A 17,202-nucleotide genomic window follows, 5' to 3' on the forward strand; every position below is an offset into this window, starting at 1 on the left:
TGATTAAGGATAAACAGGAAGTTGTGTTTTGGACCTTCAACATAAAACACCTTCACGTTAGAATACTTTAAATGTTTCCTGATGAAAGCTGGAACATTTACTGAATAATAAATGTAAGTTCAGGAAACCTTTTATTTATATTGAACTAAACTCTGCGATTATCTCTTCACATGTGTTTGTCTCTAAATGAGGCTGAAGATTAGAAACCAACTGCACACTGTCCCGGATCTCCTGTTTGTGGATGTTTTATCAAACATGACCGGTGTCAAATAATGAGCCCAAAGCTCAGACTGCAAACTCAAACACACAAACCTTTTTTTAACTTGTAGACCTGCGTAATTTCAGGGAGAGGGAAGAATCCTCGTATGGTCATGTCAGGCACACAGAAGCCCCACCGACTGTTTTTGTGAGGGTAGCCAATCAGAAGAAAGTTGTCTGAAAGGTTAGACGCTAAAGCAGCTGGCTTCTACACAGAGATCTGCGTGGACATAAAGAAAAAAACCTGCACGAATATATGTTTTATTCAGTAATTATCAGTTTTGCGTAGTTTAAATATTTTTGTCTCGCTTGGTGCTTTTACTTTGAAAACCATACGTGTTTTAATTTGACAGCAGCGGCTGCTTCCTGCATGTGGGCGAGGCAGAGTGACAGCTGCGAGCTGGAGACTTGTTTTTATCCTCCTGGAGACGAAATGTGAAGATTTCAAAGCGAAAGTCTAGAAGAAAAAATACGAAAAGGAAAAACGAAAAAGGTTCAGCGTCCGGAAGAAGATTTTTCTGCACTTCCGGACAAAAAAAGGAGGAAAAGTGATCGGTGAGTTGAGCTGCAGTCCCGTTAGTTTCTCTTTGTCTGTTTTTCTGCTGCTGATCCAACTTAAAACACACAAACAAACTCAAACAGCCGTTTTTTAACGGGCTGGATATTTATGCAAACTTTAACTTCATCCTAAAAGAAAAATAAATAAAAATAAACTTGTTTATGTTTATAAAGCTTCTTTTATTATTTCTGTTTATTTACACGATAATAAAAACTGTAATTCCGGGTTGTTTCAGTATTATGTGTATCAGAGTAAAATTACACCACAGATATTTTATAGTGGGGATATTTCAGGAACGACCAGAGGTGCATCACGTGGGAAAAACGCGGAGATCAAAGTGTTTACAGGATATTCTGAAGAATTCGGATCATTTTAAACCAGCAAAGCGTGAAAAAATAATAACCGAACAGCTCAAAGTTAGTGTGTTACAGGAAAATGACACAGAAATACTCAACAATGAAGCTCGAGCTCATTATTGTTCCTCATTATTAACGAAACTAAACAAAAATCCTCAGATTTACATGAAAAGTGATTTTAGAGCTGAAACAGCAAATTGAAGAAGTCTGAGTGTCTGAAGGTGGAAAATGGTTTCCTCCGTTTTTGACGCGTTTTCCTCCAACATCAGCAGCTCCAGCACAGACCAGCCTGCTGCTGCAAGGCATGCTGGGAAACACGGGATGGGAAGAATCCATAAAGGGGGCACAGAGGGGGGATTCAGTTATTATTAAATAATTTAGATTATCTTTAGTCTCAGTACAGAAACAGGAAGCTATACGAACATCCACATAACAGCCGAAGCCTTTTTTTGTATACTTTATTGATCCCCGTGGGGAAATTCCTCTCTGCATTTAACCCACTCACTTAGTGAAGCAGTGGGCACTTGCTCAGGGGTACCTCAGGGGAATCGAAACCCCGCCCTCCGATCATGGGGACACCACTCTACTTACTGAGTTATTCCTGCCTCTAATGTTAATATTTACTTTTATTAGATCACCATGAAGTAAATATTATATATTATTATTTTAAATGATGCATCAGAAGCACTTTTACAGGAGAGACCAACCTGCTGCTGCAGCGACAGGAAAATATCAGAAACACAAAATAGGACGTCAAAACAAACAAAAGAAGGAAAAACGTTCACAGAAGTCAGATGTAGAGATTCAAATCATCTTTTTTAGTGAATGTACTCATAACTGTCCTGGTTGAAAACAGTTGAAACTCCAAAGTGAAAAAGAAGAAAAGAAACAGTCACATCTGAAAAGCTGCGACCATCAAATGTTCTTTCATTAAAAATCTCTCTGGTTCTTAAAAAACGATGAAAGCAGTTCAATAAACATCTGCGTTTTCAGCGAAAAGTTGCCAGCAGGCAGTTTTCTGATCACACAGAAATCCCAGAAAGAGTTCAGAGGTGCATGAGTTCAGACTGTAGTCCAAACCTCTCCTCCTCTGCTGTTTTCAGTCAACATAAACTGAAATAAACATAATTATTTCTTTTCGACTTGTTCTGTTTAAACAAACATGCATCCATGTTTGTTTTCTCCGTCTAAACTCAGCAGAGCAGGAAGGACGACGTGAAAATCAAAGATGCTCCTTTACTCACGCGGCTCGCCACAGCAGCATGTTTGATCTGGCAGCGTTTTGTCCTTCCTGACACAAACCCAGAGGGATCGATCGTAACACAAATCATTATTCCCAGATATTTCCAGATCGGATCGTGTAGTTTGACATAAACAGTCTGTCTTTATCTCAGTTTGTACTGAAGCCTCATGGGGAAAAAGTCCTTTTTACTTTTTCCCAGAACAGGAAAAATCTTTTATTTGACTGTTTTTGTTCCTCTCAGGCGGAAGTCGTAAACAGCAGAAATAATAAAATGTAAACGCTGCTGTCCAGAGGATAAACATAGAGTCCGAGGCCCACGGCAGGCCCACCAGAGCCTGCAGCCCGGCCCACTCGCAGCTTTGCAGCTGTGCAAGAGCTGCGCAGGAGGAACGTTTAAAATCCTTCAGAGGCTGAACCAGCATCAGGTTATTGTTTTACTCAATGTGCACCGCTTAAAGCGCCACGAAGGCGCCACAGATGAAAAATCTCTTTGTGACATCACACTGACCGAACCCAGAAAAAAACAGAGTAAAATTTTTAAAAAACATATTTTTCCTCCTCAGTTTCAGGGATGGACGGACGCATTTTAAATCCGTTTAAACAGTTCAGAGGGGCCTGTTTTTATTGGTTTACAGGTGCTCAGCTGTGCTGTATGTGGTTGCTAGCATCATGGACTGAGAAGAGTTTGACACCCCTGTGATAAACTCTTCAGATTATAATCTGCAGGTTTACAGAAAAAAGATTAAAAACTTCAGAAATCTTTCGGATGTTTGCGCTGACGTGTAGCAGATGAGGAGTGTTTCTTCGTCCCTCCGAGCTCACGCCGCTTCCTTCTCTTGTTTTGTTTTTGGAGGGCTGAACCTTCATCATTGAGTCTCGCTGCTGAGTGGACGTTAACCGGACGCCAGACTGGTTTTCTTTTGAATCTTGAGGAGGAGCAGAGAAAGGCGAGCCCCAGGCTCCTCCTCATCTATTCGCTGTGACACAGAGCGCCTCTGTTCACTGCCCTCTAACAGTCTGTGTGTTCAAATCACTCAGCCTGCTGATGACTCCTCTTCATCAGATCCCCCGGGCCTTCGTCCTCGGCCTCTTGTTGTGTTCTTTTCTCATCCTGCCACGAAGGCTCGTTATCCATGAAACACGATGTGGGATCCAAATGTGATGATGTGCTTCAGTTTGTGCAGAAGCCTTCGTCCCTCAGAGCTTCCTGTTAACAAACCATCACACTCACCGGCTCTTTGTCTAACGTTTGTGTCTCTCGTACAGAGACGATAGTTTATACAAAGTCGTTTCCTGTTTGTGTGTGTGCACGTGTGCGTGTGTGTCGGTCAGCTGATGAAGGGTTAACAGGAAGCGTGAGCTCAGAGTCACAGCGTCTGTTTTTCTTTCTACAGTCTGCTCTCAGGCTGCGTCTCTGCAGGATGTGAGAGAAGCGCAGCAGAGAACAAAGAGCAACTTTAAAGGTAAGACCCAAAAACAGAGCCTGTGATAAATATCCTGATCAGTCTGGATTAGATGAGCTCAGATTAGCTCCAGTTAATCCCTCGAGTGCTCAGACTGCAGAGATTCAGCTGAACTGAGTGAAGCTTTGCTGAGGAGCAGATCAGACAGGAAGGAGGATTTTTAAAGAGCTGAAGTCACAGAAAGAAAAACAAGATTTCTTTTGGATTTTCTAGATTTTTCTTCTCGTTGGGAGTCAAACCAGCAAAAAATGAGTCGACTAATAAAAGCTGGGTGTAAAAGTCTGAGAAATGTCTGTGAGCTCCAGCTCAGATACACAACAACAACTTCCTTTATGAACACACACTCTGTGGTTTACTCAGACTCTCACACACGCACAAAATCCTGCTGCTAGAAATACTCACTACACCACCGAGTGCAGATTAATCCACCGCTGAAAATAGACCCCAACAACAGGAACTTTAAATAGAGACAGAGGAAAGATCAAATGTGCTTTTTTTATCCCAAAAGTTTGGAAATTCCTGTAAAAACAATAGACACAAGCCAGAGTAGCTCAGACAAATACAGTAAAATAGAAGTTCAATAAAGATTACACGAAGAAAGGTGCAATAATTCAATTCAGTTTTATTTATAAAGCCCTGAATCACAACAGTTTCCTGTTAAATCTAATAAAGTGAATGAGCTCATTATGTTCAAATTTTAATACAAATAAAATCCCTATATTTTTTTAAATCAATAAAAGTAAAAAAAAGTAAATAGTGAATAATATTGTAACATATATCATAAAATAAGTAAGTATATATATGTTTTGCATAAATACAAAAAAGGGAAAGTTAATGTAATAATATGAAGTTTAAAAAGAAAGTAAAAAATCTGATAAATGTTAAAATAAGTATAGTTTTTAATAAGATCCAATAAAACGTGATGTAAAAAGCTTAAATAACACAAAGTGTCTCCTTAGAGTAAAAACCAGAATAAATTCACTAAATCACAATAAAAATAATAAGAGTGTCTCGCTGAAAGAGCAGCTGTCAGCTGACGGCGTTCAGTGTGAGACCAGTCGTGTCTGAGGTCAGGAAGGTTGGAGAGGCGCTCTCTCTGCTGGTTTTGGCCTTTCATTGAAAAGATTTGTTAGAACAACATCTGCCTGTTTCTCACCGACAGCTGTTTGGTTTCTCATGCGCTTCACAGATCCTCGGACGCCGCTCTGCAGACAAACATGGCTCTGTTCTTCTCCGGCGCCGTCACAAGTACGTCACCGACATCACCGACCACGTTCACCAACACTTTACTTTTATTCTGGGACTTTATTACGACATTGTAGCAAATTTTGTTTTTGCCTATTCGAACTGTTCAAACTGTTATGGATGTGAAAAACGATCGGAAACCAAACTAAAGCTTTTAGCGGCTCCACAGATCTGATGTTAGCTCCTCAGACGAGCTCTGTGGAGCACTTTGCTGCCCGTCTGTCACATTCCTGCCCAGCTTTTATCTTCATCAAGTCCTCTGAGCAGATTTACCCAAGAATGTTCTGTGCCTCTTCATGCTGATAAAAGTCGTCTGTATTTAGAAACCACTGTGTGTGTGTGTGTGTGTGTGTGTGTGTGTGTGTGTGTGTGTGTGTGTGTGTGTGTGTGTGTGTGTGTGTGTGTGTGTGTGTGTGTGTGTGTATCTCTGATGGTCTTTTCTGCCGCTCAGGCTCTCCAGTCAAGCGAAGGTTGAGGAACAGTCACTGTCAGAGGTAAAAGCATCGTTTATTTCCTGTTTCTGATGAACGTGTGAAGTCTCAGCAGGAGGAGTTTGAAAAGCCTTTGCTGGTCTCTCTCCTGCAGCCTCGACGTGTCTCTGCTCTCTCCCGACTCCTCCTACATCTGCTACACCTCAGTGCACGGCAGCGAGCCCTGCTGCTGCCGCCGCTCACCACGCCTCCTCACCAACGGATACTATGACGTGACCGAGGACAGCTTCTCCTGGGACGACGAGGGCAACGTGTCACTGACGCCCTGCAAAACCAGCGTCTCCTACAAGGAGAACCTGCACAGGTGAGAGCGGCAGGTAGACCCGGAGGCTCCCATTTATTTAGACTGTTTTTACCTGAGATCTGGATGCAGAAAAAACTTCGTTTCAGTGAGCTCGCTCGTTCCACGTTTATGCACAAGTAAAAGTTGTGACTTTTATTTTGAAAGCGAACTATCTCAATTTCCTGTTTGTGTCACACTTCTTGAAGTTTTGCCAACGCTCAGCTCGTAGTTGGAGAGCATTTACAGACAATGCAACACTACAGTCGGTCACTTTCATTCAAACTACAACCGCAGCAAGATGCTAGCAACCGAAGCCAGTAGGGGAATACACGTTTTCCCTAACAACAGTTGGTTGCCAGGTGGTCACTGACCAGTCTGTGTTACTGGGGCTTTACCAGTCATTTTCCCAGCCACTGTCATTAACCTCCAGCAACCACTCACAACCGGTTGGGGATTTTTTCTTTATGAATCGTGGTTGCCAAACGGTTGCAGACCAGTCTTTCTCTGCCTGTGTGACCAGGTTTTATTCACTGATCCGACTCTGCTACCACAACTGGCACACGGCCAAAATGGTGGATCAATTCGTCTAACTTTACGGACGCTACAAACATCGCTGTTGTTTGGTTTTCTGTTTTTATTTACCTCCAAAGTGAAATCAGAGCTGTGGCTTTACATGCAAACTAGCAAGCTCATTTCCTGCTATCTCGAACTTGGCTGAACTCGTAAATCTTCTTTTTTGTGAACACCTGGATGTTAAACTTCATTGAAACACATGGATGAACAGTCACAACAGTTTTTTGGGATTGTAAAAGTCTGGACTGTGTTTACCTCAAACTCTGCCTCAGAGTTAGTTTGATTTTATTAACCAAAGGAGAGTTTATACCAAGAAATGCAGCCAACAGCCTGCGTTTACTGCATTTTACAGCATCACAAGAAGTTTAATATTGCTTTTTTTTTAACCAAAGACTGAGAAAAAGTCTTTTTACATGTTTTTTTTGGAGAAAATGATCGATGACATCAGCTGCAATTACAGAGCTGAGAGAACCGAACGCCAAACGCTTTGTGACATTCACCAAACGCTTAACAAAGTTTGGAAAAACCTTCGTTCCATAACATTTTCCTCCCTTCGGGATTATTTTACATCAGCAACAGGAACATAACGTCTCGTGGTCGTACAAATGTATGACAGCTGTTAAACACACACACACCTCTTTAAAGCGGTGAGGTCACCTCCAACAGCCAATCAGAGTGAGCCGTTCGGCACATGTCGGGTAGGTTTGAAAGCTGTAAATACTTCAGACCTGACATCAGCTGCTCTCGGGGACCAGGGTGTGTGATGTCATTGATCACTGTTGCTAGGAGACCCCATGTTATTGAACACTTTGCCATCAACATGAGAAAAGCGTCTTTGTTCTGTTACATGAACTCTGTGTTCACAGGTGAAGCCTTGATGTGTTTGCAGAGTTCATCTTTTAATAACAACTAAAAGTCTTACTTTACTTTAAAATTCGATTAAATGTTGTTCCTGACGTTTATTTCTTGGTGTGCAGTCAGACAGAGCGGGCCGCTGCGCTCAGATTTGGTCACTTCCTGTTGTTTCAAATCACATTGTGGTTATTTTTGTCAGGCTGTGGTCATTCTCTGAGGAAGTGTTTTCACACTCGAGTTGCTTTTGGTCACTTTCTGCACTTTAACCCACTTTGTTGGGTTTGAGGTTTTTTGTTGGGGCTCTCGTTCTTTAGCTCTTTCTGGATTTCTTTGTTTCACTTTGATGTTGTTTTATTTCATTTTGTTCATCTTTTCTGTGCAAAGAGACACAAATTCCTCAAAATGACAAAAAACAAAGTTCAAAAAACCTCTGAACATGCCAAAGGACCTCAAACCCACACACGTGTCTGAACACTCATTTTTCCTTCAGGGTTTTCCGGCGCAGGCGGCGACCTCGCAGCTCGCTGGTTCGCCTGCTGAGCGATGTGACGGGGAGCTGCCAGTCGTGGCTCGATGAGAAAGTCTTCAGAGGTGTTTTCGGGACAGTGAACAACTGGAACCAGAAGCAGGAAGTTGACCAGGACCATGACCTGGACTGGTCCAGGAGCAGCCCTGATGGTCCGGCCTGTCTGGACGAGTCCTGGTCGCCGCTCAACAGCACTGAGCTGGAGGAGAGCCGCGCCTTCATGTACGGTGGGTAACCGACTGCTTAAAGGGCGAGTACGCTCAAATTAACATGGACAACAATGAACAATGATTTTGTTTTTTCTTTCAGACTCCACTGAGGTCCCGACTCCTCCCGACAAAGAAGCCCCGCCTCCAAATCTCCTGATCCACGAGGAGATTTGCTCTGAGATCTGTCAGTCAAAGGAGCGTTTCACCCAGTCGCTGGGCAGCCTCTCCGAAGTCCCGCCTCCTTCACCTTTCTACACCAACACCTGCTGCTGTCAGGCGTCACCTGAGCCCACAGGTGAGCCGCAGGGTCTCTGACGTCAGAGGCCTGCAGAGACTCGTAGCAGCCTGCTCAGATCCAGTCTGAATCTCTACGTTTTCATTCATCTCACTCGACTTTAATGCTGAATGAAAAACATTTGATGATTTTTATCTGCAGAAACCACCAAAGACACAAAACTAACACCCACGATCTCCACCACAAAGCTCGACCTCTGTTCGCCTAACCCGAGTTATTCTTCTTTCTGTTTCAGGGTTCACGATGAAGGCCCTCCTCCTTCTCGTCTTCACCGTCTTCATCTTCACAGCTCTGTACTCGGGGTGAGACCTCAGTTCCTAATTTCGTTTTTTCAGAGCACTTTGATTGTTTGATCAGCATGAACCAAGAAAATCTCTTTAAGTCTCCCAGAAAATCTTCCTGAAGCCGATCGAGGATCTGAAAATGCCTCATCTGTCCGCTCAGTTTAGTTTAGAAAGCTGCAGCAGCTAAATGCATCATAGAGGCAGAAACACAATTTATTTATTAAGGGCTCTAAAAAGTGTATGAAAGTTAAAAACGTGTTTGTTTCTCTTATTTCTGAGTGAGGGGCGGGTCTCACTGAGAAACTGCACACTCATCAACCAATGAGAACATCCCATTTTACGTCCTTACTCACTCTGAAAATAAAAGTGTCAAAATAAGATGCATCTTTTTAAACTAGTGACTGAGCCTATAACATCGTCACAGAGATGCTTTCCCAGTTTTCTAAGTAAGTGTCGCCCCCTGGTGGCCTTTAAAAAGAATACGCTCTAAGACGCCTCAAGCACGGGCTTCATGTTTCAGACCTGAAGCTGCCTCCATGTTTTGTCCCGTCTACAGAAACGGCGTGATCTTTCTGTGTGGAAGTGCCGATGTGTTCAAAGACCGTTGTTTTGCAGGTGTCTGTGGTGGAGCGCGACTGTCACGTCGACCGTCTTCATGATGATCACAACATGTATGCGTGAGTATCAAAGACATTTCTGTTCAGTGATTAAAGATCTTTTGTCTTCGGGTAACAGAAACTCAGTCAGAGGTCCAGCTGTGACCCGTGAATTATTCAGTTTGCAGAAGTTTATTTGGCCCTCAGTGCAAATCCCTGTTTTACAATCACACTGGTGTGAATGGAGCCGCTCTTCATCACTACAGGCTGCCTTTAAACAGAAATAAGACGTTTGTCTCCCCCTGCTGGCAGGGAGAGTCATTACTTTACTTGGATGTTTCCACTGTACTTCCAGCTCCCTGCTTGGGCTGTTTTTTGTAATTAATGAGAAAGTTGTTTTTTAAATGCTGCTTTAAAACTGCAGTCACCTGCAGCTCACTATTTGTTTCAACCACTGCTGTTGGAGCACGAGTGATACCAGTTTGGCCCAGTTTGGCCTTTTAACTTAAACTGGTTATAAAGACTCTTAAAGTCTTCAAATATTCACATTTAACTTGTTTATGACAAGCTGGTAATTTCAGCTTCAGACCTTCGTTCGTTTCGCAAATACCAGCTTTAAGTGTTTAAAATCAAAACCACAGACTGAAGCAAAGGACAGACGACTACATTTCTCTACAACTGTATTTTTTTTTTTATTACATAAAATGATCAGTTTGTCTTCCAAAAAAAGCCGAAACGACTGCAACTTGTTTAAAATCCAGAGAGATGAATGCAGTTTGTTAGCAATATTAATACTAGCGGTTATAAACACCAGCTTATGGTAAATCATTACAGTTTGGGTTACATTTATTACTTTTGGGGTCTTGAAAACACCATTGTCCTGTAATAAACCCAATGAATCCTGTTGATTATAATATGAACTAATAAAAGTAAATCTGGTGCAGTTTTGCTCTGCAGCTCCTGACTGCTTTTAATCTGCCAGCAGAGCACGAATCTGATTTTGTTTTGGTGATTTTAACACGTCACTGCTCTCGTTTCTTTCAGTCCTGACAAAGTCGGGCCCGCTGGGCGAGTGGAGGAGGGCGAAGACGGAGGTGAGTCTGAAATCAGAAACTTGGTTTCTCACATTTGAGCTGCAGAGGAGACAAACGAGTTTTAACAGCTGCCACTGATTCGGTTTCAGGACATCACGTCGAGAAACGAGTGAGGAAACGCGTCTGGAGAACCTGAAGGAGGAGAAGGCGAAAAGGTCGGACGGGACTCATCAGAAACGTTAGATTCTGACTTTTATTTCACTTTATGTTTGCATGTGAGGTGCACAAAATAATCTGAGCTCCAGAAAACATTTTAGAGCAAACATTTCTCCTTTTAAAACAAAAATCACTCCTTAAAAGAGGTTTTTGTATTCACATTTTTAAAAATGTGTCATCTTTACGTTGAAATGTACACGCAGAGCAGGAGGCTGCTTCGTGCTTTTAGTCAGATTTAAGCCATGAAATGTCTTCTAGCTGAAAAAAGTTGTTATTAAAGTGTTGGAGCTCAGTGGCACATGTTAGTAGTTTAGCAGCTTAGAAAGCTAAAAACATTCATATCAACTCAAAATGTAGCCGATGTATTTTAGGAGTGTCTTCTTTCTTTGGTTTGTAGTTGATCTTGGCTTTTTTGAGCGTTCCAAAGTGACCAAACGTCAGACGTTTAATGTCTGCAAAACATTTTCAGGGTTAAAGGGCAAAAAATAAATAAAAATAAGAGCTGTGACTTTTTATAAAAACCAAATGCACAAAAATCCCCTGGAGGCTATAAAAGTGCCATTTTTCCCTCCAGAATAAACAGAACGAAGAGTTTTACTACAAAATAAAATACCCACAAACACAGTATTTTCACATTAAAGTTCAGCTCAGATTTTATTGTGAAAGCTGGATTCCTGAATTCCTGGTAATTTTACTGGTACAAAATACTTTCTTACATCTATAAAATCAGGTTTAATTTGCTGACATCGATTGATGACAGGTCAGTGGGCGGGGCCATAGTGTTCAGTAAATCATCCTGATTGATCACAGTCAGTTAAATGGGAGTTTATGAAACCAGCAGAGGCCGTTAAAGCAAACAGACCTCCAGAAGGTCCTCTCAATTCTCCACCGGACTTTCAAACAGCTAACAATCATCTACTTTAAGAATCTTCTCAGGACTGTTTTGAGCAGGGGTGTCCAACTCCAGGCCTCAAGGGCCGGTGTCCTGCAGGTTTCAGATCTCACCCTGGGTCAACAAACCTGAATCAAATGATTAGTTCATTAGCAGGCCTCTGGAGAACTTCAAGACATGTTGAGGAGGTCATTTAGCCAATTACATCAGCTGTGTTGGATCAAGGACACATCTAAATCCTGCAGGATTCCGGCCCGTGATGCCTGGAGATCCCCACCCCGGGTTTAGAACTTCTTTAGCTGGATGAAGAATGTCGAGAACAATATTGAGGCTTCTGGGCTTTTTATAAACCAATAAGGTGCTTGGATGCCTGCTCAGACCTCCACAAGAACTCCTGAATCCTCCTGAAGCACTTTGAATCTGCTGCCTTCCAAACCTTCCTTGGACAAGAACCACCTCATAGCATAGAGGCTCATTTCCAGGATCTGGCTTACATCATTAAAATGCATCCATACCGGTATTCGGCCATTGTGCTAAAAGACACCAGCTCAGGTCCGTTGCACGGATCCGGTCCAGAACTTAAGATGGATCTAGCCTGAATCCAGGCCAAATATATTTTATCTGGGTTATTTCCCAGTTTTAAAGAAAATAGGTAACAGTAGTGTCCATTATGCATTTGCTCATCTCTTGGCCACTAGAAACCATGTGAGGTTGTTACAGAAGGAAAATTCTCACATTTAATTTGCAGTAAACGCTTGAAAATTGTGTATATTTAATGTTAAAGAGCTATTTTCAGATAGTTATTCTCTGCAGCATTTTGTGGTAAAACTCTTCAGCTGTTAGGTGCCTTCAATCAGCCAGCAGTGCTCACATGGTGATAATAATAAAGGGAACCCTGAGATGCTGTTGAAACGCACTGACAGATATGTTGAATAGAGACAAAAAGGTAAGAAAAGCAGATCAAGTTCAAACATTCTGCCTTTGAGTGGTTTCTTTCACTCCGTTTGTTTTTGTCTGATTCTTGGGAGACTTTAATGTGGTACAAACGTAATCCGTACAGGTCGAAGGTTCAAATATGTTATTTATGACCTGGTTACACAAACACATATAAAGCTCTTATTTTTAAAAGCAAATTTGCCTTTATAAGGAGCAATAATTCCAGAAAATGGAAGAAACTCAATAAGCTGGGAGAACGTTTGTGGATTTGGGAGAGATCTCTTAAAGTCAAAATACTCGCTGTAGAAGCTTTGTAAGAAAACCAAGTACTGTAGCGCTTTACGAGATGTTTTGTCTTATAAAGTTTTTAAAAATTGAATCATGTTTGGGCCTCAAACTACGCCAAGAGTGAAGAAGGAGGAGATGATCTCTGCTTTGGGTCCTCCGGCAGCACAGATCAGCTCCTCTGGTGTGAAGCTGAAATGTTTGAGTGATAAAGTTTGTGGAAACTGACTAGCGGAGCAGAGAAATGTTTAACTCTTCATGTTCAGATCATTTGAAGCCTTTAGGATAAAAAAAGAAAACAAAAAACCTCATCATGCTGGGTTAGGTCACATGGGAGCTGCATTAATTAACAGAAATGTGATTCTAACGTGTACGTGAACATCTGGGTTTTAGTTATAACTGGAAAACTGAGACCTAATCCTGAAAACTATCGAGATCAGACTATTATCTAGTCTGTTGGTTAAAGTAGTTAAACACCAATTTAAGGTGTAGATCTACACCTAGAATGCTATAATAAGACTCCGGCTGTGAATTTTTCACTAATGCTAACAAGCCATAAAGACTGGAATCTTTTCCACTGACAACGTTCCTCTCATGTGACGTGAACGCGGCATCGCAGCTGTAGCATGAAGGGTTAAAACGGTCACACCAGATGAGGCACAGAAACCCCAACAAAAACAGCCCCCAAAATGCCCACGTTGTTTTACTTTTGTCTAAAATCTGGATAAAGAGTAAAAGCAAAGTTGGCATCAAATTTTTAGTTAGTATCTTTTCATGTTTCACTTTTCAACAAAATCTCAAGGTTTTTTAGATGCCTGAAATAACGTTTACAACCGTTATTTTCGACTTGGTGGGACGTTAACATCATAACTGCGGTGAATCCTAAAAGACGTTTAGCTAACAGCTAGTATTCCTATCAGCCAGGAAATGCTAAAGCTAACAGCACTCTTTTACAATTTACATTATATAATTGATAAAGGTAAATAAAACTATAACTAGATACAGACAAACTAGCTAGTTTCGAGAAAAGACAGTTGTAATGTTTATAAAGTTAATAAGCTATTCTACCATAGCTTATTAACTTTAGCTAATTAGCCATTTTAGCTAATCACGCACTTAACGTTCATCGCTAATTACTACCAGCACAACTAAGGGAGCCAAAGTTTCAAGGTGTTCAGCTCTGGTGTGACTGAATCTTTGTGGTTAACTCTCTCCCTGTCTTCATAAATCAGGAATTATTGTTAATTAATCCAAGTGCCAAATTTGTTTAAAGATAACATTACAGGTGATGTATTACCACATGTAATCAATGAACAGCAATCAATGTGTTGTACTGATGTTTTTAATACTGCTCTGCTCAACTTTGAATTTAAAGCTGTGCTTAATACTTTTTGTATAAGAACAGATCATGAATCAAATGATCAATGAAATCTTTGTAATGTTAAAGGTTTTGCTTTTAATGTTGTAACTTCCAGCTGTGTGAAGTTTTTTTTTTTTTTTAGCTTCTTCTAAATCCTAGTTTTGGCTTTATGGTCAAAAATCTATATTTTCCAGGTGGTGGAGGAGACCAAAACAGAGCTAAAAATGCAACTCCAGAGATGGTTTCTCTGGGTCTGCCCCCTGTTGGCCAAATATCAGTCAGTGCAGCTTTAAATAAACAAAGTTCAAAGTGGATCAAGTTTTTAATGGTGTTCTTCTAAATATAAAATTTAGAGTAAAAGACAGAAAAATCCTGAGGAGGAAAATAATTTTAATAGATTTAAAGACAAATTTTACATTCTGTGTGGAGGAACTACTAAATATGGAGTTACTGTTACTGTTAATGTAAATAGTTTTGTAATTTCTATAGACTGCACTTATTTTCACATGTGGAATTCTTGCTTGTAACAGCACTTATTGTATCTTTTTTTTTATTGTATTTTATCGTACTTTGAGTCTCTGGAAGTTAAACTGTAAAATTTCACCTTAAACAAGACGCAAATTTAATTTGAACTTCAAGCAAAGGAACAAATTCTGAATGTATACATGTGAATCAGTGTGAAATCAGCCTCTGAAATGACTGTTTAAAGGATGAAGTAATCCTTATTTCTTACAGTGTGGATCGCTGTGTTTCAGTCTGCAAATCAGCCTTTGGCCTGTTGATGGCGCTGTGCTTTGAGAATGAACTTTTACAGTATTTGGGATTTTGTCAGCTATATTTAGTCTCGGCTAAGGTGAATGTTTATGATCCATTAAACTATATTACAAAGACAAACTGTATCTGTATTTTGTTTTAAATGGATTTAAATTGATGGTCATGGATTTCAGTTTCATAAAATGTCAGCTGTCAGGTGTGAGTAGTCAGTTAACACCTGTTCAACAGCTGAAACTAGTCACTCGGGTGATTCCTTTTGCACATAAAGAGTTGCAAGTGTTGAGTCTTGACCGTTGTGTGCTTTAATGTGTTTAGACTGAACCTGAAGCTGCAAGCAAAGCCCGAATACCTGAGAACTGTCAGAGAAACAGCCCAGGAAATAAAACCCACAAGCAGGAATCCATCATCTTCCACAGATTTCAGAAGTTCCAACTTTACAGATCTCATCAAATCTACTCGTGCCCATCCATGCTGTCCGTTTAGATTTGGCTGATGTGTGAGTTTAAATCAATTTGAGAACTTTCGTGGGTTCTCAAGTTAACTTAAATCAGTCTAACCTTTTCTTTTCTTTTTAACGGCTCCAACAGGAAGTGGCCATAAGCTGCAGCTTCTCAGCAAAACATGCAAAACTTGGGGATCATGTGATGGTCCCATTGGCAGCTTCTGAAAGTGATTCAGGCTTTTTAGTTTTTGTTAATGATTTTTGTTTTTGTTAATAAAAAAAAAAAAAGATTACATCGATGGTGAATGAACTCAAATTTCTTCAGTATCACTGGCTGGACCTTCACCATGCATCGAGCCTGAAATCCTAATCAAACAAGCTGCTACCTTAAGGTGAAGGTAGTGTTAATATAGTCAAAACTTTGTGCTTTATCTTTTTTGGCTCTCAATGGGACCAAAATGTATTAAAAAAAAACTAATAATATTGTGCTGAATTCAGTACAAGTTTAAACTAGTTAAGAAAACCAAAACCTGGGCCCTGTTTCAGGAAGCCGGTTTAGAAAACTCAGAGTGAAAAACGATACGCAGGGTTGAGTAACCCCGAACTGTCCAACTCGGAATATTCGGTTTCAGAAAGGCTGATAACAATTAGTTCAGTCAACGCGGAGTTGCTTTAACCCCAAGTGAAGCGCGCGGACGAGGATACATAAAGCCCTGATCAGTGGAGCACAGATTAAGCGAGTCACCATGGAGACGGAGGGAAAGAAGGCGCGGTCAATGTATTTTACAGCGCTTGAGGCCGAAATTCTGATGGCAGCATATGCCGATAACATGCAAATTCCGCGGAAAAAAGTAACACAGCCACAGCTGCAAAAGAAAGGGAGCATGCATGGCAAAACATAGCCGACAGAGTCAATGCGTGAGTGTTAATTTAAACATTGATCTAGGGATTTCCACCCATTTAACACGTTATTTTATTTTATACATTTTATTTTGTGACGTGATGTGAGCGCAGGTGCAACCCAACAGGCCCCAAACGTTCCTGGCAGCAAGTAAAAATGAAATATAAAAATATAGTCCAAACAGGTAAGGTGTAATTGTATTATGAGCCATAGTGCTTGGTCTGTTTGTCCCATGTAAATCAATTGCAGTTAGAGGCTACATTAATTTTCCTTCTGTAAGCACTTATTGAAATTATCTGAGCACATTACAAGTACATATTTGCTTACTCTGTATGCTCAAATGTGACCCCGTTATAGCCAACAGAAAAAAAGCGGAGGCCCGAAAAACAGGTGGGGGTCCTCCACCACCACCACTCACAGAGGCTGAGCAGTTGGCCCTCAGCCAAAACAGTGGGCGCCCTGTGGCTGAAGGCATCTCTGCGGGGACATCCTTTGAGTCAATAACCCCGCAAGACACAAGTGCCTACATAAGAGGTAAATTCAAAATAATACATGATGTGCATACATCCTTTCTTCACAGTCACCTTTGCAGTGCTACTCATTCATTTGATAAACTCTTTACCATAATGGATTATTTTGTAGTGAAGTTATTTTCCTACTGATTTTGCCTTCCCTCAGTCTTGGTTGTCTTTGAGAGCATAATGACAATGAAGTGTAAGGTGATTGGTATATGTTTGTTAATTGCCATTTGGTCCCTTGTAAGTTATAAGTGACCTGTATAAACCTCATATTCTATCAGTTGATGGTGATGGTGTACTGCATCTGGTGCAGCCTCCTGTTGAGCCAGACCAACATGCAGTTAGTTATGAGTACTCTTAATACTCCACAGATTATATGAGTTTACAGTAGAACAGCAATGTTGTTTATTTCTTTACTACAGGAAAATAATGAAGAAACATTGACAGCTGTTACAGAGGAGGAAGCAACAGAGACACTTTATGAGGTTTACATCTTTTAATACTTTGTGTACAGGAAACACAGGTGACCAATAAAGCCAGTTGAACAAAAAATCTGTTTATTCTTCTTTCAACATGTTGAGGTGATGGGTCAAAAGAAATGATTGTGA

General features: G+C 40.9%; 1 protein-coding gene across 3 annotated transcripts; it reads left to right on the forward strand.

Moving 5' to 3' along the window:
• Window positions 1-599: 599 nt before the first annotated feature.
• tmem71 (transmembrane protein 71) lies at window positions 600-15,407 on the forward strand. Of its 3 annotated transcripts, none has more exons than XR_003270315.1 (13): window positions 600-813; window positions 3,811-3,879; window positions 5,069-5,127; window positions 5,576-5,618; window positions 5,710-5,919; window positions 7,817-8,079; window positions 8,162-8,356; window positions 8,592-8,658; window positions 9,256-9,317; window positions 10,281-10,330; window positions 10,420-10,485; window positions 15,049-15,229; window positions 15,321-15,407. XR_003270315.1 is itself a non-coding variant. In XM_026149340.1 (11 exons), the coding sequence occupies exons 3-11, from the start codon at window positions 5,097-5,099 to the stop codon at window positions 10,441-10,443; spliced, it is 945 nt and encodes a 314-aa protein (XP_026005125.1). In that variant the 5' UTR covers window positions 601-813; window positions 3,811-3,879; window positions 5,069-5,096; the 3' UTR covers window positions 10,444-11,483. The 3 variants fall into 3 exon arrangements, 1 of the variants encoding a protein (XP_026005125.1); XR_003270314.1 differs by having other exon boundaries at window positions 601-813; window positions 10,420-10,508; XM_026149340.1 differs by lacking the exons at window positions 15,049-15,229; window positions 15,321-15,407 and having other exon boundaries at window positions 601-813; window positions 10,420-11,483.
• Window positions 15,408-17,202: the final 1,795 nt, after the last annotated feature.

This window comes from Astatotilapia calliptera, chromosome 18 (assembly GCF_900246225.1).
Source record: "Astatotilapia calliptera chromosome 18, fAstCal1.2, whole genome shotgun sequence".
Classification (NCBI taxonomy): domain Eukaryota; kingdom Metazoa; phylum Chordata; class Actinopteri; order Cichliformes; family Cichlidae; genus Astatotilapia; species Astatotilapia calliptera.